Genomic DNA, 26,021 nt, shown 5'->3' with positions numbered 1-26,021 from the left:
TTGTGATATTTAAATGATTGCATTTTGCATTGGATATTTCATTTTTTCTCTAGTCAAGTGAAGCAGAGTCCTGCTTTGTTGCCTGGGCTGGAGTGCAGTGGCATGATCTCGGCTCACTGCAACCTCCACCTCCGAGGTTGAAGCGATTCTTGTGCCTCAGCCTTTCGAGTAGCTGGTACTACAGGCGCACGTCACCACCCCCGGCTAATTTTTGTATTTTTCATAGGGACGGGGTTTCACTACGTTGGCTGGGCTGGTTTCGAACTCCTAATCTCAAGTGATCCACTGCCCTGGCCTCCCAAACTGCTTGCATTATAGGCATGAGCCGCTGTGTCCGGCCCCAATTCTTTAATCCTTATATTCACACTCTATTTTGGGATTTTTACACATCCTGTCAGAGCTGTTCTCTACATATATAATCATATAGGTGTGTAAATTCCCTTCTTTTTGAAAAAACACAAGCTAGAGCATATTGAACAGATTGCTGTACTTCTGTCCCCCTTAACAGTACATCTCGGAGACAGTTCCTGATCAGTAGATGGATCTGCCACATTCCTTTAAAGAGCTATGTGATACTCCATATAGTGAATGCCCTGTAATTTATTCAGCAGCCAAAAAAATAAAGCCGATTCCAATGGGTTATTAATGTGGTCCTTACGATATGTGAAGACAGCCCTATTTATAGTTAGTGTGTTCAGTTATAAGACAGTCTTCATCATTCGACTTCTAAAAGCTCATGTCAGGCCCAGCTGGTAGGAGGAAAAAATAAATGTGTAGGCATGATCCTAATTCACAATTATGAATATCAGCATGTGGCTCACACTAGTGTCAGCTTCTGAAAGTGAGATTTCAGCATGCTATTAAAAATAAACCTGCAACAATGCATTAAAAAATTTAGCATACAGAAATCCATGCTAGTGATATGGATGGTAATAGTCCATGCTATGCATATAATCCTAAGCTGCAGCTACTGAATTCTTGAGAAATTTGAGTACATTAAGAATTAAAACTTTGTATATAGAAAAATATAACCAAGGTTAAAGACAGTGACAAAGGGAATATTTGTAGCATCATGAAAATGATTTTTTGTAAAACAATACGAAAAGATCAATCAAATGGAAAAATTAAATGGTTCAAACTGCATAGGGAAATAAAAATATCCTTTAAACATAAGAACTTTAGCCTTATTTTAAAAAATACAGTTAGTACTACAGTGAAATAAGGCTTTGTGCCTATCTACTTGGCAAACATAAAAAGTTAGATGCCGCACTGTGCAAGTGAAGACAAGGGACAGCAGTCACTTTTCATACATTGACATGATCTCCTTGGAGGACAATTTGGAAATATTTATTAAAATTCAAAATGCACATAGCCTTTGACCTGGCAGTTTTATTTCTGGAAATTTAACCTACAGACATTACTGACACATTTGCAAGGATATCCACTGCAGTTTTATTTGAATTAGCCAAAAACTGAAAACAACCTAAGTGACCATTAAGATATAACGTGGTGGCTGGGCGTGGTGGCTCATGCCTGTAATTCTAGCACTTTGGGAGGCTGAGGTGGGTGGATCACCTGAGGTCAACAGTTTTGAGACCAGCCTGGCCAACGTGGTGAAACCTGGTCTGTACTTTAAAAAACAACACAAAAATTAGCCAGGCATGGTGGTGGAAGCCTGTAATCCCAGCTGCTCGGAGGCTGAGGCAGGAGAATTGCTTGAACCTGGGAGGCGGAGGTTACAGTCAGCCGAGATCGTGCCACTGCACTCCAGCCTGGGCAACAGATATATATATATATGTGTGTGTGTGTGTGTGTGTGTGTGTGTATATATATATATATAGAGAGAGAGAGAGAGAGATAAACATGGTGAGACCCAATGTCTACCTCTTTTTTCCTTTTTTTTTTTTTTGTAAAGAAAGTCTTGTTTCATGGCCCAGGCTGGTCTTGAACTCTTGGCTTCCAGTGATCCTCCTGCCTCGGCCTCCCAAAGTGCTGGGATTACAAGTGTGAAACACTGTGCCCGGCCCTAGAGTCAGCTTTAACTTGGTGGCTGTGAAGAAAATCAAAGGAAACACAAATATAATGAAGCTTTTTGAAAACCAGTTTTTCATGGACTGGCTGAGAGAGGGAACCTAATCTATTACATGCCAAATTCCAGTGTGAAACCATGCACTCATGCTTTATTTTGAAACCATAAGCCATAGCACCCAAAACCTCTGTTCAGCTTTTGGGAACAAACAGGTTCAAAGTAGATGCACAGAGTGGCAGGACCGACGTGGAGAACGCTGCATCCGTGCATTGTGTTTAATCACAAAGGCTGGAGCTGCTAATTGGCCAAATGGGAAGCTGCTGCCAAAGCTGTGATTAAAAGTGATGATTAGTCAGAAAGCAAATAAAATAATGGACAAGATTCCTTTGTCTAATGAGTTAGCTCATTGTCCATTTTTAGATAGGGACAGATACGTTGAGCAGCTGTTACTTTCCTGGGGAAGACAAACTTGGTTCTGTTCGCTGGAGACCGATGAGCCCACTGATATTCTGAACTCAGTTAATCCTTTGCTTTGTCAGGCGTGAGCTGAATAGACAAGTCCATGGAGACATTTTTTTCCTAGCTCATAAATTAGAAGAAATGCTTTAAAATCTATTGTTGATTTTATGACAAATGATGACAGACTCCAAGTGTGTTGAATGGGAAAAGCAGAGATTGTGTCTTGGGTTAATATGAGAATTTGGTCCCATTGTGCTACAGCACCGGAAACTTTACCAGAACTCAAGTCTGCTCCCTTTTTGTATTGAAAACGCAGTCCTACTAGTCTCATATGTGGGGATATTAAGTCTGTTATCAGTAGAGTGTGAAATCATCACTCTTGTGAAAGGCAGAGACTTAATTCTCTAGCCTTGTGAAGTGGGCAGTAACTACCAGCACCCACTTCTCCCTCATCCTGAAAGCTTGTAGGTAGCAGAGTCTGTCCTTGAATGTTCTCTCAAGAAGAATGTCATATCTTTGTGGAGTAAAACTTTCACCATGGCATACACATCTTGATGTGGAGGAAAGAATTGTGAAAAACTTGAAAAAAGTATTTTGAATATGGCATTTACAAAGTTAGGAGCATTTGACACAGCAGCATGTGGGAAAAAAGAAAAGAATAAAAAAAAAAAAATACAGAGTTAGGCTTAAAGGTCTCCATGAGGGTTTTTCTAAACCAGTTGGTGGTGAATGGATAAAGACAGTCTCCCCCTCCCTGTTTTATTAACATGTGAATATTACCAAGTAAAAGGACACATTCAAAAGATCAGACTGTGGATGGTTTCTTGAAGCAAAAGTTTGTTGAAGCAAAATGGCATTTTGGTTAGGAATTCCTTTTCAGAATCCAGTTCTGTCAGAGAACATGATTAAATACCATTTGCAGCTGGGTGCGGTGACGCACGCCTGTAATCCCAGCACTTTGGGAGGCCGAGATGGGTGGATCTCTTGAGGTCAGGAGTTTGAGACCAACATGGTGAAACCTTGTCTGTACTAAAAATACAGAAACTTAGCCAAGCGTGGTGGCACATGCCTGTAATCCTGGGGGCAGAGGTTGCAGTGAGCCAAGATTGCCCCACTGCACTCCAGCCTGGGCCAGAGCGAGACTGTCTCCAAAAAAATAAATAAATACCATTTGCCTGCCTGATCTGATTACAGACATGTAAATTAGAATTCTTTGGTTAATATCAAAATTAAAAAATAAAACTGTCTAACAGAGCCTAATCTTCCTCTTAAACTAAGCAGCATAGTGTCTCGTATTCTTTTATTGTGATTATAAACAATTTCTTTTACCTTGAGGAATCAAGTTTCACATAGGGCTTTTTATAAACAAACTTGCTAGATTTTTGTGTAATTCTGTGATTATTTCTTTCTTTCTTTCTTTCTTTTTTTTTTTTTTTTTTTAAGAGATGGAGTCTTGTTCTATCACCCAGGCTGGAGTGCAGTGGCGTGATCTCGGCTCATTGCAACCTCTGCCTCCCAGGTTCGAGTGATTCTCCTGCCTCAGGCTTCCAAGTCGCTGAGACTACAAGTGCACACCACCACGCCCAGCTAATTTTTATATTTTTAGTAGAGACGGGATTTCACCATGTTGGTCATACTGGTCTCAAACTCCTGACCTCAGGTGATCTGCCGGCCTTGGCCTCCCAAAGTACTAGGATTACATGCGTGAGCCACTGCAGCATCCACTTTCAAATTTAACTTTAAAAATACAGTTTTCATTGTATTTAATTTGGGGGGGATACCTTCTGTTTGTGAGCAGTGATGCTGTTTTTCTATTTAGTGATGAAAGATTTCCCCTTGAGATAAATACATTTAGGTTAAAAAAGAGTCTTTTGGCAAGACTAACACAATAGTTGATTGTATCGTTTGTATGGACCAAGCAGTAGTTCATTATGCCCTTATGTTTTGTAGCTGAGCCAGCTGGTGTCTTAGTTGGTGGTGTCTGCAAGATTTCTCCGCTCTGAATTTTCTGTCTTTCCCTTGTCAATTGATCTATCTCTTGAGAGACACTTCGAGACTAGGCAAATCCTGGTTTTCCTCAAACTTTTCCCACTAATGTTAGCAGACATTAGTAGATGTTGTCTGCAGTGTTTATCACTGTAGTGTTTGGTGATTCTGTTTTTCTCTTTCCTTCTACATTTTTAAACTGGATTCTGTGAGGAAAAGAGTTTTCTTTTCCCTTGCTTGTTTATTGATTTGGTTATTTATATAAGTATTGAGTCCATGGTGCGTGTATGTGCGTATAATCCTATGGATTAAAATCTAATGCTATCATTATTGCATAACCTTACTGTAATCGTGAGAGTATTGGAAAAACCCAAATTGAGGGACAGCATCCAGGACATGAAAGATGAAGACAAGAACTATATAGATTGGAGGAAGATTAAGAGGAAATAGTACCTAAATATAATGTGGGGTCCTGGATAGGATTCTAGAACAGATAAACGGCATTAGTGGGAAAATTGGTGGATTTCTAATTAAGTTTGTAGATTAGTTAACGTTACTGTATCAGTGCTAATTTCCTGTTGATAATTGTATCTGCTTAATGTAGAAGTGAGTAAGACATATGGAATAAGGGAACTTGTATCATTTTTGCAGTTTTTCTTTGTCTAAAATTAGTTTTTAAAAGTTTAAAAAATTAAAGAATATTAAGTAAACAATCATGAATCATTTTAGTTAAGTTTAAAACAATATTTTTTCTGCTGTTGGACATGTGATAAGGGTTTTTTATGTGAAATTTTCTATGATAGAAAATATCTGGAGGATTAATTTCTTTGACTTTACTTTTCTTTTTTTTTTTTTTTTTTTTTTTGAGACAGGGTCTTGCTTCATGACTCCGGCAAGAGTACAGAGGCACAATCTTGGCTCACTGCAGCCTCAGCCTCCCCAGTTCAAGTGATCTTTCTCCATCAACCCCCAAGTAGCTGGGACTACAGGCATGCGTCACCATACCCTGCTAATTTGTTTTGTATTTTTTGTGGAAATAGGGTTTCAACATGTGGCCCAGGCTGGTCTCGTACTCCTGAGCTCAAGTGATCTGCCCACCTCGGCCTTCCAACGTGCTGGGATTATAGGCATGAGCCACTGCACCAGGCCTGGCTTTACATTTTGACAGTTAGAAACTTGATTCTAGGCTGAACATGGTGGCTCATGTCTGTAATCCCAGCAGTTTGGGAGGCTGAGGCAGGCAGATCACTTGAGGCCAGGAGTTTGAGAGACCAACCTGGCCAATGTGGCGAAAACCCATCTGTACTAAAAATACAAGTTAGCCAGGTGTGGTGGTGTGCACCTGTGGTCCCAGTTACTCGGGAGGCTGAGGCATGAGAATTGTTTGAACCCGGGAGGCAGACGTTGCAGTAAGCCAAAATCGCCATTGCACTCCAGCTTGGGTGACAGAGTAAGATTCTGTCTCAATTTAAAAAAAAGATAGAAACTTTGATTCTGAATATTGTTAGTTCACATATCAGTGTATAATTTTAAGTTGGCTTAACTACTCTTCTGATTAAATATATCTCTCAAGATATTTAATTTTTTTTTTTGTTTTTTTTGAGACAAAGTCTCACTCTGTTGCCCAGGCTGGAGGGCAGTGGCATGATCTCGGCTCACTGCAAGCTCCGCTTCCCAGGTTCAAGCGATTCTTCTGCCTCAGCCTCTCGAGTAGCTGGGACTACAGGCGCCCGCCACCATGCTCAGCTAGTTTTTGTATTTTTAGTGGAGACGGGGTTTCACTATGTTGGCCAGGCTGGTCTCGAATTCCTGATCTCATGATCTGCCCGCCTTGGCCTCCCAGAGTGCTGGGATTACAGGCATGAGCCACTGTGCCCCCTTAAATGTATTTTTTTCTAATGATTCATATATAGTGTCTCTGACCTTTAACTTTTTTTTTTTTTTTTTTTTTTGACAGGATCTTGCTTTGTCACTCAAGACTGGAAGTGGCTCAATCCTGGCTCACTGCAGCCTCGACCTCCTGGGCCTAAGTGATTCTCCTACCTCAGCCCCCTGAGTGGCTGGGACTACAGGCACATGCTGCTGCACCCAACTATTTTTAAAAAGTTTTTGTAGAGGCTGGTCTCAAACTCCTGGGCTCAAGTGATTCTCCCACCTTGGCTTCCCAAAGTGCTGGGATTACAGGCATGAGCCACCTCGCCCAGCCTGGACCTTTAATTTTATTTTGGAAGAAATTCACAAAAATAAAATGTCCATACACTAAAGACTGGAACAATTTGGGGGGGAGAAGAGGGTTCTCTTTAAGTATTTTTCATTTATTTGAAGTTTTATTCTTTCACTTCCTTCTATAAACCAAGTGATTTTGTTCAAAACTTAGTTTTACTTATGAAAAAAAATTTCCATCAGAGAAATTGATTTCTTCATTGAAATTTTTGTTGAGGTAATTGTAGATTCATATGCAACTGTTAGAAATGATACCGAGAGACGGCCGGGCACAGTGGCTCACGCCTGTAATCACAGCACTTTGGGAGGCCGAGGCAGGCGGATCACGAGGTCAGGAGATCGAGACCATCCTGGCTAACATGGTGAAACCCCGTCTCTACTAAAAAAAAATACAAAAAATTAGCCAGGCATGGTGGCGGGCGCTTGTAGTCCCAGCTACTTGGGAGGCTGAGGCAGGAGAATGGCGTGAGCCCAGGAGGTGGAGCTTGCAGTGAGCTGAGATGGCACCCCTGCCCTCCAGCCTGGGTGACAGAGCGAGACTCCGTGTCAAAAAAAAAAAAAAAAAAACAAAAAACAAAAGAAAAGAAGTGATACCCAGAGACCCCGTCCACATTGCCCAGTTTCCTCTGGGTAGCATTTTACAAAGCTAGTAAGATGTTGCAGCCGGAACTCTGACGTTGGTACAGAGCACCAGTCTTACTCACATTTCCCCAGTTCTACCTGTACTCATTTGTATATGTGAAGAAATCGGTTTTTATTCTTAGAAAGCTACTGAAGTACTAACTTGCATTATATCTAGTGACTTCTGGGAAACCATTTAACTTCTTGTGCCTCAGATTTTCTCATCTGATTAAGTCAGCTTTTTTGCATGATCTTAGAATCTTTTTTTGGGTGAAAACTTTCTATAATTTTTGTATGGGAGTTTAAAAATTGAAATTATAACCTTCCTTACCTCCTTTTTTCTCTTGTTTGGGTGTAGGAGGAAAAGGCTTCTCTTTTACATCGTACTCAGGAAGAAAGAAGAAAGAGAGAGGTAAAAACAGTTTTGTAATACTCTGTAGATAAGCATTTTTTCTACAGCATTTAAACACGCCTTGGTTTTACCGTATATATGTATATGTGTATGTATTTGTTATATATGACAGAATGTGTGTGTGTGTGTTTAGCTTTAGAAACATTTTTTTATTTCACTGTAAGTTACTTATTCTGGAGCCAGTGTAGAAAAAGATGGACTAAAAAGGCAGTTTCCAGACTGAAGAAGGAACATGGGCTTTTGGTTGACTTACATAATGATATGGTTTCCAGAAGATCTAGAAAGCCGTATTATAAACATAATGTTCATGTTTCTTTTTTTTGTTTGTTTTTTTAAGAGATTGAGTCTTGCTCTGTGACCCAGGCTGGAATGCAGTGGCAAGATCATAGCTCACTGTAGCCTTGACCTCCTGGGCTCAGGTGATCTGCCTGCTCTAGCCTCCTGTAGCTGGGACTACAGGTGCATGCCACCATGCCCAGCTAATTTTAAAAATTTTTACATAGATGGGGTCTTGCTTTGTTGCCAAGGCTGATTTCAAACTTATGACCTCATGCAGCTGCCTCCCTCATTTTCCCAAAGTGTTGGGATTATAGGCGTGAACTGCCTCATCTGGCTTATGATGTTGATGTTTCATGACACAAAAGGAGAAAGCTCACTGTTAAGACATGTGTCTTAACTGTTTGTGAAGAAGTTGAAAGAAAGACACTAATGGCATTTTTATTGTTTATCCTACATTATATGTTGTGATAGTTTCTTTAAATAGCTTTATTTTATTGATTAATCTGCAATTGTACTATCTTATGGCCTGCTTTTTTAGAGTTTTTTGTTTTGTTATCTTAATAATTCATTTAGGCCTCTAACAAATATTTTTTGAGAACTTATTGTGTATGTACTAGGTATTGCTCTGCTTGCTGAGTATACAGATAGTGAATAAGACAGACAAGGTTCCTGCTCAGTGGTAGAACAGAGCCGTGAACCAGGATACTGAGGTGGTGACAAGACCTATGAGGGCGACAGAGTAATGTGATTACAACTGGAAGGGCCTATATTAGGCATGGTGTTTAGGGGAAGGGCTCTCTGAGGTGGTTAGAGTGAAAAGAGTTTTAGTCAGGATTTTCCAACCTTGGCACTGATGTTTTTGAACAGATAATTTTTTGTTGTGGGGAACTGCTCTGTACTCTGTACGTTGGAGATGTTTAGCAACATCCATGGCCTCTACCCACTAAATGCCAGTAGCACTCCGTTCCCTCAATTGTGACAACCAAAAATGTCACCAGAAATTACCAGATGTCCCCGGGAGGGCACTGCTCAACCAAGAAAGATATTTGTTGGGTGGTGTTTTCAATCTTGTTTTATGGAAAATTCTGGGCTATTCTCTCTTCCATTAGTGCTTTTGCTTCATTCTCCTCCTCCTCTCCTACTTGGACTCAGACTGTAAATGTATTTGACCTTTGCATTGTGTCCCATATATCCTTCATGTGCTTTTCTGGGACTACAGGCACCCGCCACTGCACCCAGCTGTTTTTTTTTTGTATTTTTAGTAGAGATGGGGTTTTGCCATGTTGGGCAGGCTGGTCTTGAACTCCTAACCTCAAGTGATCCGCCTGTCTCAGCCTGCCAAAGTGCTGGGATTACAAGCGTGAGCCACCCTGCCCGGCCTAATTGTTGAATACATCCATTGACTTCTTAATTTCAGCTTTTGTTATTTCAGTTCTAGAACTTTTTTTCATTCTTTTATATAGTCTTTAGTTCTCTTTTAATTTCTTGAACATAATTATAGATTTTTTAAGACAATGTTTAAACTCCAGTAATTGGATCTTCTGTGGGGTTTGTTTCTACTGTTTTTCCTCTTGATTTTTAATCTGATGGGTTTTCCTTTATAGGTGACTAGCTGCTTTTCTTTTGATGCTTTTAGAATTCAGTTTTTATCTTTCTCTTTAGATAGTCTGATTATTTGCTTGGGGATGGTTGAGCCTGCTGTATGTGAGTGTCTAAATCTCTTGTGAGACAGGAAGTTTTCATCTATTATTTCATTAAATAGGTTTCCTAATCCTTTCTTTGACTCTTTGACCTTGATATTACCAATACTTTGAATATTTTATTGCTTTATATTATCCCAAATATCATGAATGCTTTGCTCATTCTTTTTTCTGTATTTTTGTCTGGCTGGATTATTTCAAAAGACTTGTCTTCAAGTTCTGAGATTCTTTTCTTTTGCCTGATCAGTCTGTCTTGAAGCTTTCAAATGTATTTTGTATTTCTTTAAATGAATTCTTCACTTCCAGAATTTCTAGTTGATTCTTTTTAAAACTACCGGTCTCTTTGGTAAGTTGCTCGCTTATATACCAAATTATTTTTCTGACTGTATTTTTCAGAATTCCCTTGTATCTCACTGAGCTTTAAAACCAATATTTTGAGGGTTGGGCGCGGTGGCTCACGCCTGTATTCTCAGCACTTTGGGAGGCCGAGGCGGGTGGATCACCTGAGGTCAGGAGTCTGAGACCAGCCTGATCAACATGAAGAAACCCTGTCTCTACTAAAAATACAAAATTAGCTGGGTGTGCTGGTGCATGCCTGTAATCCCAGCTACTCAGGAGCCTAAGGCAGGAGAATCGCTTGAACTCGGGAGGCAGAGGTTGCGGTGAGCTGAGATCACGCCGTTGCACTCCAGCCTAGAGTGAAACTCCATCAAAAAAAAAAAAAAATTCAATAGTTTGAATTATTTGAGATTTTCAAAATTTCTATTTGATTAAAATCTATTGCTAGAGAATTATTGTATTCCTTTGGAGATGTCGTATTTCCTTGTTTTTTCCTGTTTCCAGTGTCCTTACATTGACATGTGCATCTGGTGAAAGTCACTTTTTCCTGGTGTTTTTTTTTTTTTTTTTTTTTTTTTTGAGACAAAGTGTCGCTCTGTCACCTGGGCTGGAGTGCAGTGACGTGATCTCAGCTCACTTCAGCATTCACCTCCCAGCTTCAAGTGATTCTCCTGCCTCAGCCTCCCAAGTAGCTGGGATTACAGGCGTGCACCACCATGCTCAGCTAATTTTTTGTATTTTTAGTAGAGATGGAATTTCACCACGTTGGCCAGGCTAGTCTGGAATTCCTGATCTCAAGTGATCTGCCTGCCTCGGCCTCCCAAACTGCTGGGTTTATAGGCGTGAGCCACTATGCCCGGCCTCACAGGATTTTTTAATAACCATTTCAAGCCCAGAAAGTACATCTATATGACTTGATGGTGTTCTTGAATCCCACAGTGTGTGTGTTAGTCTCAGCTTTGTAGATGGCATTCATAGAAGACGTGAAACAATGTAGTATGGTGAGATGGAGTACAGGCTTTATTATCATACCTGAGTTTGAATTCTGCCTTACATCTTTGGGTGTTGCTTAATCTTTATAGCAGTCTCAGTTTCTGTATCTTTAAACTGGAAGTGATGCTCACCTGTAAGATGACTCTGCATTTGGATATAAACTGCCTCTCTTTTTTTTTTTTTTTTTTTTTTTGAGACGGAGTCTTGCTCTGTCACCCAGGCTGGAATGCAGTGGTGCGATCTCGGCTCACTGCAACCTCCACCTCCCGGGTTCACACCGTTCTCCTGCCTCTGCCTACCGAGTAGCTGGGAGTATAGGCGTCCGCCACCAAGCCTGGCTAATTTTTTGTATTTTTAGTAGAGGCAGGATTTCAGCATGTTAACCAGGATGGTCTCAATCTCCTGACATCGTCATCCTCCCACCTCGGCCTCCCAAAGTGCTGGGATTACAGGCATGAGCCACCATGCCTGGCTTAAAGTGCCTCTCATAGGGCTGACACATAGTAGTAGGCTGTCCAACAGTGGTAGCACTGGTCATAACAATGAAGAACACATATTTTTGCCAGGTCACTGAGCATTTTAAAGATAGTCTCAAGTCAATGAAAATTGGAATTTTCTCTTGAAACAAGAAAGTGACCTTTAAAATAAATGCTGGTGTTGTCTGTTTGTATTCCTTTAATATTTAAAACTTTAAGAAGTCCTGCTAACTGGGCACAGTGGCTCATGCCTGTAATCTCAGCACTTTGGGAGGCCAAGGCGGGAGGATCATGAGATCAGGAGATCGAGACCATCCTGGCTAACACGGTGAAACCCCGTCTCTACTAAAAATACAAAAAATTAGCCAGGTGTGGTGATGGGCACCTGTAGTCCCAGCCACCCGGGAAACTGAGGCTGGAGAATGGCGTGAACCCAGGAGGCAGAACTTGCAGTGAGCCAAAATCGCACTACCACACTCCAGCATGGGCGACAAAGCAAGACTCTGTCTCAAAAATAAATAAATAAAATAAAACAAAACAAAAAGTCCTACTATGCTGGTGGGATTGTAAAATGGTGTTGGCATTTTGGAAAACAGTGTGGCAATTCCTCAATGATAACTGTACTTCTAAGTTTATGCTCAACAGAAATGAAAACCTGTATCCACAACAAAACTTCTCTATGAATGTTCATAGCAGCCTTAATTCATAATAGACCAAAGTGGAAGCAGCCCACATGTCCATCAGTAGATGAATGCATGAATTCAGCATGGTCTGTCAATACACTGGAACGTTACTCTCAGCCTTAGAAAGGAATTAAGTTCTCACATATGCTGTAATATAGGTGGATCTTGAAAACATCATGCTAAGTGAAGAAAACCAGACACAACATACTGTATGATCCCATTATATCAACTGTCCAGAATAAGCAAATCCATAGGATAGAAGTAGATGAATGATTGCCAGGGGCAAGGGAAGGGCCGGCAGGAAACTGGGGGTGACTGTGAATGGAGACAGGGCTTCTGGTTGTGGGTGATGAAGGTATTCTAAAAATCAGTGGTGATGGTTATAGGACTGTTAATATATTAAATGCATATTTGGTGGGTGTTACCATTTAAAGAATGAATTTTATGGTATGTGAATTACATCACCATTAAGTGTTTTTAAAGTCTGTACTAGCAAAATGTCATTTTCACTCAGTTCTGACCAGTTGCTCCCTCACTCCTCCTTTTATTGTTTAGGAAGAAAGGCGAAGGTTGAAAAATGCAATAATTATCCAGTCATTTATTCGAGGCTATAGAGACAGAAAACAGCAAGTAAGTTTGTTTGTTTTAAAATGAGAAGAATAGTAGGGCATGGGAGAGCTTATTTTAAATATGGTATCTTTGTACACCTTGTTAATGGAAGTCAATGTTGACAATAGTATTCTTCCCAATAAATAATTTTATTTGTTCTGATTATTGTAAAGATTTATAGATAGGTGAGTTTTTAGGTAATTTTTAAATAATAAAATGCAAACATGGGCCTAACCACAGTTGAAAATCAAAATAGAAGAAAGTCGTGGGAGATTCTTTATTTTTTTTTTTTCAAATTGAGACTGAGTCTCACTGTGTTGCCCAGGCCAGACTCCAGTGGCATGATCTTGGCTCACTGCAACCTCTACCTCCTGGGTTCAAGCAATTCTACTGCCTCAGCCTCCCAAGTAGCTGGGATTACAGGCGCGTGCTACCATGCCCAGCTGATTTTTGTATTTTTAGTAGAGTTGGGGTTTTACCATGTTGGCCAGGCTGGTCTCGAACTCCTGACCTCAAATGATTTGCCTGCCTTGGCCTCCCAAAGTGCTGGGATTGCAAGCATAAGCCACTGCGCCTGGCTTGTTTTTGTTTTGTTTTTTGTTTTTTGAGAGTGTCTTGCCCTGTCACCCAAGCTGGAGTGCAGTTGCACAATCTTGGCTCACTGCAAGCTCTGCCCCCAGGTTCAAGCGATTCTCCTGCTCCAGCCTCCTGAGTAGCAGGGACTACAGGTGCATACCACCACAGCTGACTAACTGTTTTTGTATTTTCAGTAGAGATGGGGTTTCACCATGTTGGCAGGCTGGTCTCAAACTCCCGACCTCAGGTGATCCACCCACCTTGACCTCCCAAAGTGCTGTGATTATAGGCATGAGCCTCCGTGCCCAGCCTAGCTTTTGCATTTTTGGTAGAGACGGGGTTTTGCCATGTTGGCCAGCCTGATCTTGAACTCCTGACCTCAGGTGATCCACCTGCCTTGGCCTCCTGAAGTGCTGGGATTAAAGGCTTAAGCCACCATGCCTAGCTTTTTTTTTTTTCTTCTTTTTTTTTTTTTTTTAACCTTTTTTTTTTTCCCTACAACTCAACTGTGAGCAAGGACCAATAGTGACGTTTTCATTGTCAATTTCCACCATTCCTGTAAACACAGCAACGTATATTTACATCATAAGAATTGTGTGTCCAAATACTGTATTTATGGGTCATTTTGTTTTGTTTTTCTTCCAGTATTCCATCCAAAGAAGTGCATTTGATCGCTGTGCCACCTTGTCACAGTCCGGGGGCGCTTTTCCCATTGCTAATGGCCCCAACCTTACCCTTTTGGTAAGGCAGCTTCTGTTTTTTTACAAACAAAATGAAGACTCAAAACGTTTGGTGAGTGTTAACTACACTTTCACTTGTCCTGGTTTACACGTGTTCTACTTTTTTGTTTAAAGTGGAAATGGCATCTCATCAGAAAGTTAAGCAGCTCTCCACTGCGTCCAGGCTTTGCGAACTTCTCAGCTAGCTGTGAGAGGTTACCTTTGTGGTGATGTGTTTTACCTCTTAAAATTTGATACACATAAAAATGTGTGTCCAAAAATAGGCTTTTTCGTATTTTTTTTACAGTGGAAAACCTTAAGCATTTAAAAAGTAGAATATTTTGCCCACCTGTCATGTACCCTGACACAGCCTCAGCAGTTGCCAGCACACCTAGGTCAGTGGGAAGTGCACTCTGAATACCACATCGTGATTACCTGCAAACTCTAAAATGCAGGGTCTCAGTGTTTACATTTTATTATTGTTATATTAGAGATGGGGTCTTGCTCTGTTGCTTGAATTCCCAGGCTTAAGCAGTCCTCCCACCTCAGCCTCTCAGGTAGCTGGGCCTACAGGTGTGTGTACATCTTGTTAATGTTAAGGCTAATTTTTTTTTTTTTTTTTTTTTGTAGAGATGAGGTCTTGCTATGTTGTCCAGGCTGTTCGCAAACTCCTAGCCTCAAGTGATTTTCCCTCCCTGGCTTCTCAAAGTGCTGGAATTATAGGCGTGAGCCACTGTTCATGATTTAGGGTCTCTTTTTTGCGGGGGCATTGGGGGAGTAGAGCTTTGCTCTGTCACCTAGGCTGGAGTGCAGTGGTGCATTCTTGGCCCACTGCAACCTTCGCCTCTCGGGCCCAAGCAATTCTCGTGTCTCAGCCACCTAAGTGGCTGGAATTACAGGCATGTTACCAACATGCCTGGCTAATTTTTCTATTTTTAGTGGAGACGGGGTTTCACCATGTTGGCCAGACTAGCCTGCAACTCCTGGCCTCAAGTGATCCTCCCACCTCAGCCTCCCAAAGTGCTAGGATTGTAAGCATAAGGCACCACGCCCAGCCTTCGAGTCTCATTTAAAAAAAAAAAAAAATCCCAAATATAATCGTAGTTCTCTAAAATTTTGTAGGCTTTTGATCTTAGTGCTGAGGAACAGTGTGTATTAATGGTGGAAAATACATAAATACATCTAAATGCATAGAAGAATATTTTTAAAAAATGGAACTTGTTACTGTCCATTTTCTCAGGGAATATTAAGAGATTTGTATATAATTGTTGGGTTATATATATATTTTATATAATTTTATTTATATATATATATATATATATATTTTTTTTTTTTTTTTTTTTTTTGAGACAGAGTCTTGCTTTGTCACCCAGGCTGGAGTGCAGTGGCGTGATCTTGGCTCACTGTAACCTCTGCCTCCCAGGTTCAAGCGATTCTCCTGCTTCATCCTCCCAAGTAGCTGGAATTACAGACGTGTACCACCACGCCCAGCTAAGTTTTGTATTTTTAGTAGAGATGGGGTGTTGCCATGTTGGGCAGGCTGGTCTCGAACTCCTGGCCTTGGGTGATCCACCTGCCTCGGCCTCCCATAGTGCTGGGATTACAGGCGTCAGCACCGCGCCTGGCCTAGGGTTAAATATACTATTTATCTTTTTTTTTTTTTCCTTTTCGAGATGGAGTCTCGCTCACTCTGTCGCCCAGGCTGGAGTGTAGTGGTGTGATCTCAGCTCACTGCAACCTCGTCTCCTGGGTTCAAGCGATTCTCCTACCTGAGCCCCCTGAGTAGCTGGGATTGCAAGCTTATGCCACCACCCCCAGCTAATTTTTTTTGTATTTTTAGTAGAGGCAGGTTTCACCATGTTGGCCAGGCTGGTCTTGAACTCCTGACCTCAAGTGATGCACTTGCCTCAATATCCCAAAGTACTGGGATTACAGGCATGAACCACCACACCCAGCCAGGTTAAATATATTATTTATTTTTAGAAATTTGTGTTTATCGGCCGGGCGTGGTGGCTCAAGCCTGTAATCCCAGCACTTTGGGAGGCCGAGACGGGCGGATCACGAGGTCAGTAGATCGAGACCATCCTGGTTAATATGGTGAAACCCCGTCTCTACTAAAAAGTACAAAAAAAAAAACTAGCCGGGCAAGGTGGCGGGCGCCTGTAGTCCCAGCTACTTGGGAGGCTGAGGCAGGAGAATGGCGTGAACCCGGGAGGCAGAGCTTGTAGTGAGCTGAGATCTGGCCACTGCACTCCAGCCTGGGCGATAGAGCGAAACTCCGTCTCAAAAAAAAAAAAAGAAATTTGTGTTTATCTGTGTTAAAAATCTCAAATTGCATGAAAAGGGGAGTATACAGTGAAAAATAAGTCTTCTTTGCTACAAACTATCCCTACTGAATGATCCTACACGAATTAATTACAGCACACAAAGGAATATATGATTACTCCACTGGTGTTCGGCTTTAAAACCCAGCATTGCCTCCGGAGTTGAGCTAAGCTGGAACATGGGGAAAACTTTCTGTAAACCGAGAAGGTGCAGAGAAAGAACTGAGAGCCAGTCTGGAGAGGCAGTGAAAGCCGTTGAATGTACCCATTCTAGACTTCAGTTAAGTGCAGGCTCTTTCCAGGCTTTCTGAAGTTGATGAAAAAAAGAATCAGAACAGTACAATGGCAGATAATCGGGCTTGCTTTCTGGAACAGGCTCTCCTGGCCTCACATACTCTAATCTTGTAGATTGCAAGATCGCCAAGGAGCACAGAGGCAGGTGATGTGAGATGTTGGTTGGTGTCTCTCCAGAGCACCTGTTACCTTTAAGTGAGGTCCTCAGTCTTAGTCATCAATCACGACGTGGTTTATAAACATGGTGTAGCTTCACAGTCTTGCTTCAGAAGCCGTCTGTGAAAAGCTTGGAGGTAAATGAACTATTTGACTTTAGGCCTCGAGCAAATATCAAGCAAATTGCTCATGTGCAAGTATTCTGAAACCTTAAATAGAATTAAATGTCCTAAGACCCGTCCAGGAAAAGGATAAAAGAAAAGTGGTCTGGACACAGTGGCTCATGCCTGTATTACCAACACTTTGCGGGGCTGAGGTGGGAGGATCCCTCCAGGCCAGGAGTTTGAGACCAGCCTGGCCAAAATACCAGACTCCACTTATAAAACAAAGCAAAAAATAAATTAGCATGCTGCTGTAGTCCAGCTACTTAGGAGGCTGAGGCAGGAGGATCGTTTGAGCACAGGTATTCAAGGCTGCAGTGAGCTGTGATCCTGCCACTGCACTCCAGCCTGGGCAGTTGAATGTTGATTCAGTTCTCAAGCATAGATGCGATAGCAATAAATTAATCTTAACATAGGGGAAAATGTCTCCTGCCCCCGTCTTCACATTGTTTGCTTTTTACTCTAGGAGTAAGCATAATGCCACTTTTGATAGGTTTTCAAAGCTATTCTATGCAAAAATCAACATATATGGCTATTTCTTCCTCAACTCCCCCTTTTTAAACATTTTTTATTATGACTTTAAGTCAAATATGGTACTAAGATGATATTTTATGTTCAGTTTAATTCTGGAATTAATAATTGCCTCACTTTTTAGTTGCTTAATTTTCTTTGAATCTTTTGATGAAGTCTTCTTCCAACAGTCCTATTATATAATGTATAGTTATTTTACATCTCATTTGTTAACTGGTAATAGAAATTTTAGGAAGAACTACATGTCAGCTAGTGAAGGAATTATTCGTATCTTATTTGTTCCTGAGAAAATGTGGGCAAGGTAGCTCCGAACACCTCAAGAGAAAGCCTGTGTGTAGGCAAATTAGCTAATATTAGGAGTAGTTCAGAATTATTTCATCCCAGCTTAAGACATGTGCTAATTTATTATGCAGAGTGCTTTTGTGTTGGTAATTTCATTGTTAATAGCATTTTATGGCAAAGAAATGTTAATGTCAAAGAAGAAACTACTTAAAAGTAATAGGCAAAGAAAAGGCTATGTGGCATATTTATATCTAGCTACACTTAAGAGGCTATCTTTGCCGAGTGTGGTGGCTCATGTGTATAATCCCAGCGCTTTGGGAGGCTGAGATTGGCAGATCACTTGAGGCCAGGAGTTCGAGAATAGCCTGGCCAACATGGCGAAACCCCATCCCTACTAAAAATATAAAAATTAGCTGGGCTTGGTGGCAGGCACCCATAATCTGAGCTACTTGGGAGGCTAAGGCATGAGACTCGCTTGAACCTAGGAGAAGTTGCAGTGGGCCAAGATTGCATCACTGCTCTCCAGCCTGGGTGACAGAGTGAGACTCTGTCTCAAAAGAAAAAACAAAGGCTATCTTTTCATTCTAGATGATTCTAAATGGGCCTTATGAAAGGCAAAAATAAAATACCAGTCTGTTTCACAAAGGTATAGTAGAGAAAGTGGAAGAGATTCCTTGTTGAGTATTGTGTTTTCAAAGTAATAGGGCAGCTTCATACATACTGTCTAGTCAGGCCTCTTGATTGCAAGTGACGGAAATCTGCATCTGCATTTAATGAACTCACTGACTATCCTTTTATCCAGGACAATGGAGAGTTCTGGCCAGCCAGAACTCAGTGGGGCCATAGGATTGCCTTCCCTATCAAAAAAATGATGGAGTTAGAGAGGGGAAGTATCCAAAAGGAACAGATGCTAGAGACACACAGGCACACACATCCGCAGAGAAAAAAGGTGAAAAGAAACAGATATCCTCTGTAACTTGGGATTAATATTCGTATTTCTCATATATTTTTATTACAGATTCCTGATTTTTGCAAATGAACTATTGTTGTTTCAGATTGACATGAGCTTTAAGTGTACTTTGTTTTAGTTACTAATTTAGTAATTTAATACTGATGTATTAAGATTGAAAATGCAAGTACTTTTGTTTTTTTGGAGACAAGGTCTCTCTGTCATCCAGGCAGTGCAGTGACTTAATGTTGGCTCACTGCAGCCTCCACCCACACCCCCCAAGTTCAAGTGATCCTCCCATCTCAGCCTCCTGAGTAGCTGGGATTACAGGTGTGTGCTGCCACGCTCAGCTAATTTTTGTATTTTTTGGTAGAGACAGGGTTTCACCATGTTGGCCAACCTCAAGTGAGCTGCCTGCCTCGGCCTCCCACAGTTACAGATGTGAGCCACCGCGCCTGGCTGGAAAATGAATATGCCTCTAAATAAAACCTGACTTAGAATATTTACTTCTTACCATCTTTTGATTAGGTTTGATTAAATGTGCATTGCCACTTAAGGAAATTTGGGGTATTATGTAAATTAGCAAACTTAAATTGTCATTGAGAGTTATATATTGTGTGTTTTGCTGTTTCAGATATGGCTGTATCAGAACTTAATTAAACACAGCTCTCTGTTTGTCAAGCAGTTGGATGGATCTGAGAGACTTACATGCTTATTTCAAATAAAAAGATTGATGAGCCTCTGTTGCAGGTAAAATTCTATTGTAAGTCAGCAACGTATATAATGTATTGATCACCTTGTTTAGGGGAATACCTTTTGACTTTTATTTTCAGAGACAGTGACTTTTCCATACCTTTTTTTTTTTAAATGAGATCATGGACTTTTTTTTTTCTTTGAGACGGAGTCTCTCTGTCTCCCAGGCTGGAGTGCAGTGGTGCGATCTCGGCTCATTGCAAACTGCGCCTCCCAGGTTCACACCATTCTCCTGCCTCAGCCTCCTGAGCAGCTGGGATTTCAAGTGCCCACCACCATGCCCGGCTAATTTTTTGTGTTTTTGGTAGAGACGGGGTTTCACTGTGTTAGCTAGGATGGTCTCAGTCTCCTGACCTCATGATCTGCCCACCTTGGCTTCCCAAAGTGCTGGGATTACAGGCGTGAGCCACCGCGCCTGGCCATGGACTTCTATATATTACAATTTTTACTCTAGGTGATTCAGGCCGGCATGAGATATAAATGAAGACACATATATCAGTATCTTTCAGATGACTTTTTCTTTCAAGGATGCCCTGGAATTATCTTGTGAATGTTGGCCATCCTGGTTACTGGAGAATGGAAGGCCAGCCAAAAGAGGACTCCTGATGTGTGAGAATGATTCCATTCCATAGGGGTCTCCACCAAAATGCAGTTTGAAAGCCCCTTCTTTAGAATACACCTTTCATCAGGCTTTTTATTATTTATGTAGGAACTCAACATAAGCCACTGCCGTGACTTTCTTGCATTCAGTGTCCAAAAGAACACGTGTAAGTAATGTGAATTATATTGCCTGAATGTAACACCTTTACCAGTTTTTAATAAATTGCTTATGTCTCAACAGTAGTAAAATTTTCAAATGATTCTGAACCTTCAGTATAATTTCAGTTAATTTTCTGGACACTGCCTGTAATATTTGTTTAGGATTACTATCAGAACTAGTCTTTTCTAACTGATTTTTCCAAAATACTTAGCTGGACCAAAGATAGGAATAAAGAACCTATTAGTAGAAGAGAGAACCAGGAGGATCCCAGATGCTAGTAATTCATATTTTTTCCAACTTATTTCTTTGATAAACTTTTAGTTTGAAAAACACATTGTATACATTCTTTCTGTAAAGCAGGAGTTTGCAAACTTTTTCTGTAAATGGTGAGATAGCAAGTATTTTAGGGTTTGTGGTCCACATATGGTCTCTATTATATATTTTTCTTGCCTTTTGCTTACAACTCTGTAAAAATAAAGGAATCATGCTTCACTCAACAGCTGTACAAAAAACAGCCCTGGGGCTGGTTTGGCCTGTGGGTTGTAGTTTGTAAAACACCTCTAACGTAACTTTTGAATGTATTTGTATAAGCAAATTATCTAAATATAATTATTCTTTTCCCAACTTTTATTTTTAAAAATTTCTAATACAAGAAACTCCTAATGCCCAGGAGTTCGAGGCTGCAGTGAGCTGTGCAGCAGAACTCCCGTTTGGGCAGCAGAGCAATACCATGTTTCTTTTTTATTATTTATTTATTATTTTTTATTTATTTATTTTTATTTTTGAGATAGAGTCTTGCTCTGTCACCCAGGCTGGAGTGCAGTGGCGCAATCTTGGCTCACTGCAACCTCTGCCTCCTGGGTTCAAGCAGTTCTCCTACCCCAGCCTCTCGAGTAGCTGGGACCACAGGTATGTGCCACCACATCCAGCTAATTTTTGTATTTTTAGTAGAGACGTGGTTTTGCCATGTTGGCCAGGCTGGTCTCGAATTCCTGACCTCAGTTCATCCACCTGCCTTGGCCTCCCAAAGTGCTGGGATTACAGGCGTGAGATACCGTGCCCAGCCAAATCCATGTTTCTTTAACAACAACGACAAAACACTGCTCCTCATCTTTCCTCTTTAATCTCATTAAGGTCTTGTGTATTTTTAAAAATACGGTGTGTTTTAGTGGTCTGCTTATAGGTAGAGAGCGCCCTGTAAGGAGCCTGTTTTTCTTTTCTTCTTTCTTTTTTTTTTTTTTTTTGAGACGGTGTCTTGCTCTGTCGCCCAGGCTGGAGTGCAGTGGTGCGATCTCGGCTCACTGCAAGCTCTGCCTCCCAGGTTCACGCCTTTCTCCTGCCTCAGCCTCCTGGGTAGCTGGGACTACAGGCGCTCACCACCACGCCCGGCTAATTTTTTGTATTTTTAGTAGAGACGGGGTTTCACCATATTAGCCAGGATGGTCTCAATCTCCTGACCTCGTGATCTGCCCGCCTTGGCTTCCCAAAGTGCTGGGATTACAGGCGTGAGCCACCGCGCCCGGCCAAGTAGCCCGTTTTGCTTGGCTTGGCCTCATTTGTATTTTGAGAGATCTTTGTTTTCTGTGAGGTCACAGAGGCTCAAGTGCTCTCTCTGCCCCAGGCCTGGGGCTGTTTTCTCTAAGGAGCACTGATTCTTTTTGATGAGAAATGGAATTTTAACAAAATGTAAATGTTAGAAATTGTATTTCAGGTGTGTGTTAGTAAGTCGACAGTCTCATCTGCCATGTGCCAGAACATTGAATTTTTCTTTTTCTGTAAATGTGGCCTTCCAGAACCACCTGTAGCTCCTTTTGTGACTATAATCACATTCATATTTTTCATGCTGTTGAATATTTCCAAAGTCATGGAATCACTGGGTCACATGGTAGTTACATATTTCACTTTAGAAGAAACTACCGAACTTAGAACAGCAGCATATGAGAGGCGCAGTTCCTCCGTATCCTGAACCCTTGGTATTGACATCTGTCAAAACCCAGCCATTCTGATGGGTGTGTGGTTGTATTTTATTGTGATTGGAATTTGTATTTCCTGGATTACTAATGGTGATGGGTGTTTTTCAGGAGCATACTGGTCACTCACATGGCTCTTCTTCAAGAGTCTGCTCAAATCTTCCACTTTTTTAAGTGGGTTGTCTCTGGGCAATATGGATATCCTTTTCCCGTCCAAGGCTGTCCCCATAACCCTGGAGCTACATCCTGTGCTGTCTCTCACTCGAGTTTCCATTCCGGCACTTTTCCCTGTTGCATTATCAGGTTTCTCTCTCACATGGGATCATCAGCACACATGCTGCTGACTTTCCGGGTTGACAAGAGGCTCTCCCACCGCCTGCCGCCGCCCTTTGTGGCTATCCGCTTGTTATGTGTCACCTCACTCCTCCTGCACTCCTACACCCCTCACGAGACACCAGTGTGGTGCTGAGGGGAAAGTTGTGAAAAGGGCAAAAGCAAAACAAGGTCTTGCTGGGTGTCCTGCCCGCTGGGTCTTCACCCCCTGTCTCTCCTGGGCTTTGCGGCTCTATCGCGACAGAAGGCAGCCTGCAGTAAGTGGATGAGCCACGTAGACACACCCCACCCAGAGCCCTGCACGTTATTCACCTCCTGGCAGGGCAGAATGCTTTTGTCACATAGAGAAGTCAGTTTCAGTGAGGCACCAAAACAGCCTCCTGGGTCCCTCATTAAAGGTGATGTGTGATCAGATGGATTCTGTTTTTTTAAAAAAAGGAAAAACAGCTATAAAATACATTGTGGAGACAACAGGAGAAATCTGAAAATAAGTTCGGTGTTAGACAAAGTTTTTGATAGAAAAAAGGATTGGGGTAGGGGAGAAAGAGGGAGGAATGGACTAGAGACAGCCAAGAAGAAACTTTTGTGAGTGACGGATGTGTTCTGTGTCTTGATTGGTGTGACCGGTCCAGACTTATTGTACTGCCCTCTTTAAATGGATAACTAAGCCTTCCCTTCTGCCTGCAGTTCTTCTCATAGTAAGAAGGGAAGCCTTAGTCAAAATGAGAGTTGACTTAGGATCAGAAATATATCGTTGTTCTATTTGGGGGATATTGCAGGCATGGAAAGTCTCAAAAGCATCTTTAAGGAGATGATATGATGCACTGTTAAAGAGATTCGTATCTGAGTTTAATTAAATGCAGCTTACTGGTACAATTCATGGATTATAATACTTCTTATAGTGTTTTGTAATCTTTAATTTTTCGTGTTCATTTCTCCACTGTCCATTTTTCTTGTCAGTGAACTTTGCCAGCATACCGTTTGGCATATAATGAGAATTCTTTTAAAAACTGTCTGAATGACTGAATGTTAGTTGGATATTTCCCTGTCTATCTGTAAAATGTCCCTATTTTCAGAGATAATCTTGTACTGGAATAATTTCTTAACCATTGTCACTGAGAGTAACTTGGGGAAGCTAGTGACATTTTGCCATCCAGGCAGTGTGTGAATACTTTCTTTCATTTTTACAGGTTGCTGCAAAACTGTAATGATGACAGTTTGAATGTTGCGCTTCCAATGAGAATGCTTGAAGTATTTTCGTCTGAGGATACTTACTTGCCTGTTTTACAAGATGCTAGCTATGTAGTGTCAGTGATTGAACAGATTTTGCACTACATGATTCACAATGGTGAGTAGCAGGCAGGGTCAGAACTGTGGCTCAGCCTCCCGATGAGGAGTAAGCAGAGGCCAGCCTGCTGCTGTGAGCCTGTGCACTCAGTCTCAGTGTCAGAGCGGCACTGGTGTGCCAGACGCCTTGTGCTCCATCCACAGGTGCCCACCAGAGTCCCAGATTCCAGCATCTGTCCTTGGCTCCGCCCACTCTGAAAATTCAGAAACATGCTACTCTCTTTGCCTTTTTCTTTTGCTTGGAAATGAGCAAAACTGACGTATGCTTTCATCAGTTGTTCCGTCATCCAAGATTTGTGTCTGCAGTGCAGCTACCGGTCCTTCACCTGAGCAGGAAGGGCTCTTACCGCCTTGTGGTCATTCTGAGTGAATGGGAAAGATAGTGCCACCAATGTATGAGTTGAACATCACTCCAAGAGCCTTATGAAAAAGTAAATTTTGTTAAATGATTTTTCTTCCCAGAATGATGTCATCTCACATTAGTTCAGTAGAAGAGAACAGGATATTTAGTTTGAATTTTCTAACTCAGTGCTAAAGTTTTAATACATTGATAATGCTCCTAAAATGACTACATTGTAGAAGCTATAATGAACTATGTCTGAGACCCGTGAGGACACATTAGTGACACTTTGGAGAAAAGGTATGAAATAAACATTTTTAAGCTTTTATGAAATGAGCAGTATAAATCCTAAAACAAACTTTCGGTTCCAACATCCTTATAGGTAGAAACGCAAGCACTTCAGGACTCCTGGACTTGAGAAATATTTGTCAGCATTAAAAATGTGTGCGAGACTAGTTGTGAAGGGAGGTCTAGAAAGCTATGGCTACAGATAGAATTATAAGTAGCTGTGCTTTATGTTCACTTGAAGTCATAGTCTAGGATACATCTAGCAGACTTGAAATCTGGACCACCTGGTCCTCTGTTAAAACTACAGAAAGTAAATTCATATTTATTTCAACCCTTCTGCTTGGCATATTACTATTTTTTAGACTCCTTAGTTTGTTGAAAACTTAGGGAAACAGTATTCTGAGTTAATTAAAAGTAAACTGAAAGTTGTGGAATTTGATCTTTTAAAAACTGGTAATTAAAAGTGGTTCATTGTGTTAGTTGACATATATACCGTTTTAAGACTAAGCATTTGAGAATTTGTACTTGTTTTCTAAAATTATAAGGAAGATAGTTAAGAAATAGGCATTATTTGAAATGTGTCCCAATAGAAGAAATACTTTAACATCTTACACAGAAACTGCTGCTTCTAGCATCTTCTCTGGTACAGCAGTTGTTTTACTTCCTAACAGTCTATAAAATTTTAGCCTTTTTAAATTATAGTATAATTACTTGTATTGTTATTGCACGTTATGTGCCGTGAAGCTTTTTAACCTTTGCGACAGAACCTTTGTCATGTCGTCCGTCTGTTCAGTATGTGCAGTGTTAGTTACGTTACATTATTAGTTACGTTACATTGTTAGTTACGTTAGTCACTTTTTTAAAAAAAGTCTCGATGTATTTTTTAAAATTCTCGATGTATTTTTATCTTTTTAGTTTCATAGCAAAAGAGCTTTCAAGCTTTCATATTGAGTTTTATTAGTTATCAGTATACACTGTGTTTGATGGGGTAGTTACAAAGTGAGTCTAATGATGAAGTCCCGAGTATGCATTGTTTAGTGATCTTCACTCAAATATGAGGCTGTGTAGGACTGTTTCAAAAACAGCCCACGCAGATGGATTGTTTTTAATGTGCTACCAAGTATGCTTGTATATGATGAGATACTCAAGAATTGCACTTGAACGTTATTCTTATTCTATAAAAATGGAGTAAGTGATTCTGAAAGAATATATTATTTGGATCACTCTTGATACCCAGAGTTTATGTTCACTGCCCCCTACCCAGAGTTCCTATCAAAAGCATAGGCTGGAAATTTTAAGAGGTTCTGAAAGTTGTTTCAGTTTACGTATAAGTTGCCTTTAAACTGTTAACTTCTTCAGTTCCCAGATTGTGGTCTCCAAATACATCATCTCCTCTAAAAGGAGCTTAAGAGTTCCTGGAGAAAAGGCT

General features: G+C 41.0%; 1 protein-coding gene across 3 annotated transcripts in view; it reads left to right on the top strand.

Moving 5' to 3' along the window:
- Window positions 1-26,021, top strand: part of UBE3C (ubiquitin protein ligase E3C) — a 116,841-nt gene that overhangs the window by 20,375 nt on the left and 70,445 nt on the right. For all 3 annotated transcript variants that reach the window (XM_031664970.1, XM_031664972.1, XM_031664971.1), the window contains exons 2-6: window positions 7,677-7,730; window positions 12,756-12,830; window positions 14,031-14,177; window positions 19,436-19,551; window positions 23,808-23,965. In XM_031664970.1, the coding sequence (XP_031520830.1) occupies window positions 7,677-7,730; window positions 12,756-12,830; window positions 14,031-14,177; window positions 19,436-19,551; window positions 23,808-23,965 (550 nt within the window). The remainder of the gene's footprint in view (window positions 1-7,676; window positions 7,731-12,755; window positions 12,831-14,030; window positions 14,178-19,435; window positions 19,552-23,807; window positions 23,966-26,021) is intronic.

This window comes from Papio anubis, chromosome 4 (genome assembly GCF_008728515.1).
Source record: "Papio anubis isolate 15944 chromosome 4, Panubis1.0, whole genome shotgun sequence".
Lineage (NCBI taxonomy): Eukaryota > Metazoa > Chordata > Mammalia > Primates > Cercopithecidae > Papio > Papio anubis.
The sequence above is the reverse complement of the archived record's forward strand: the minus strand, read 5'-3'. Positions and strand labels throughout refer to the sequence as shown.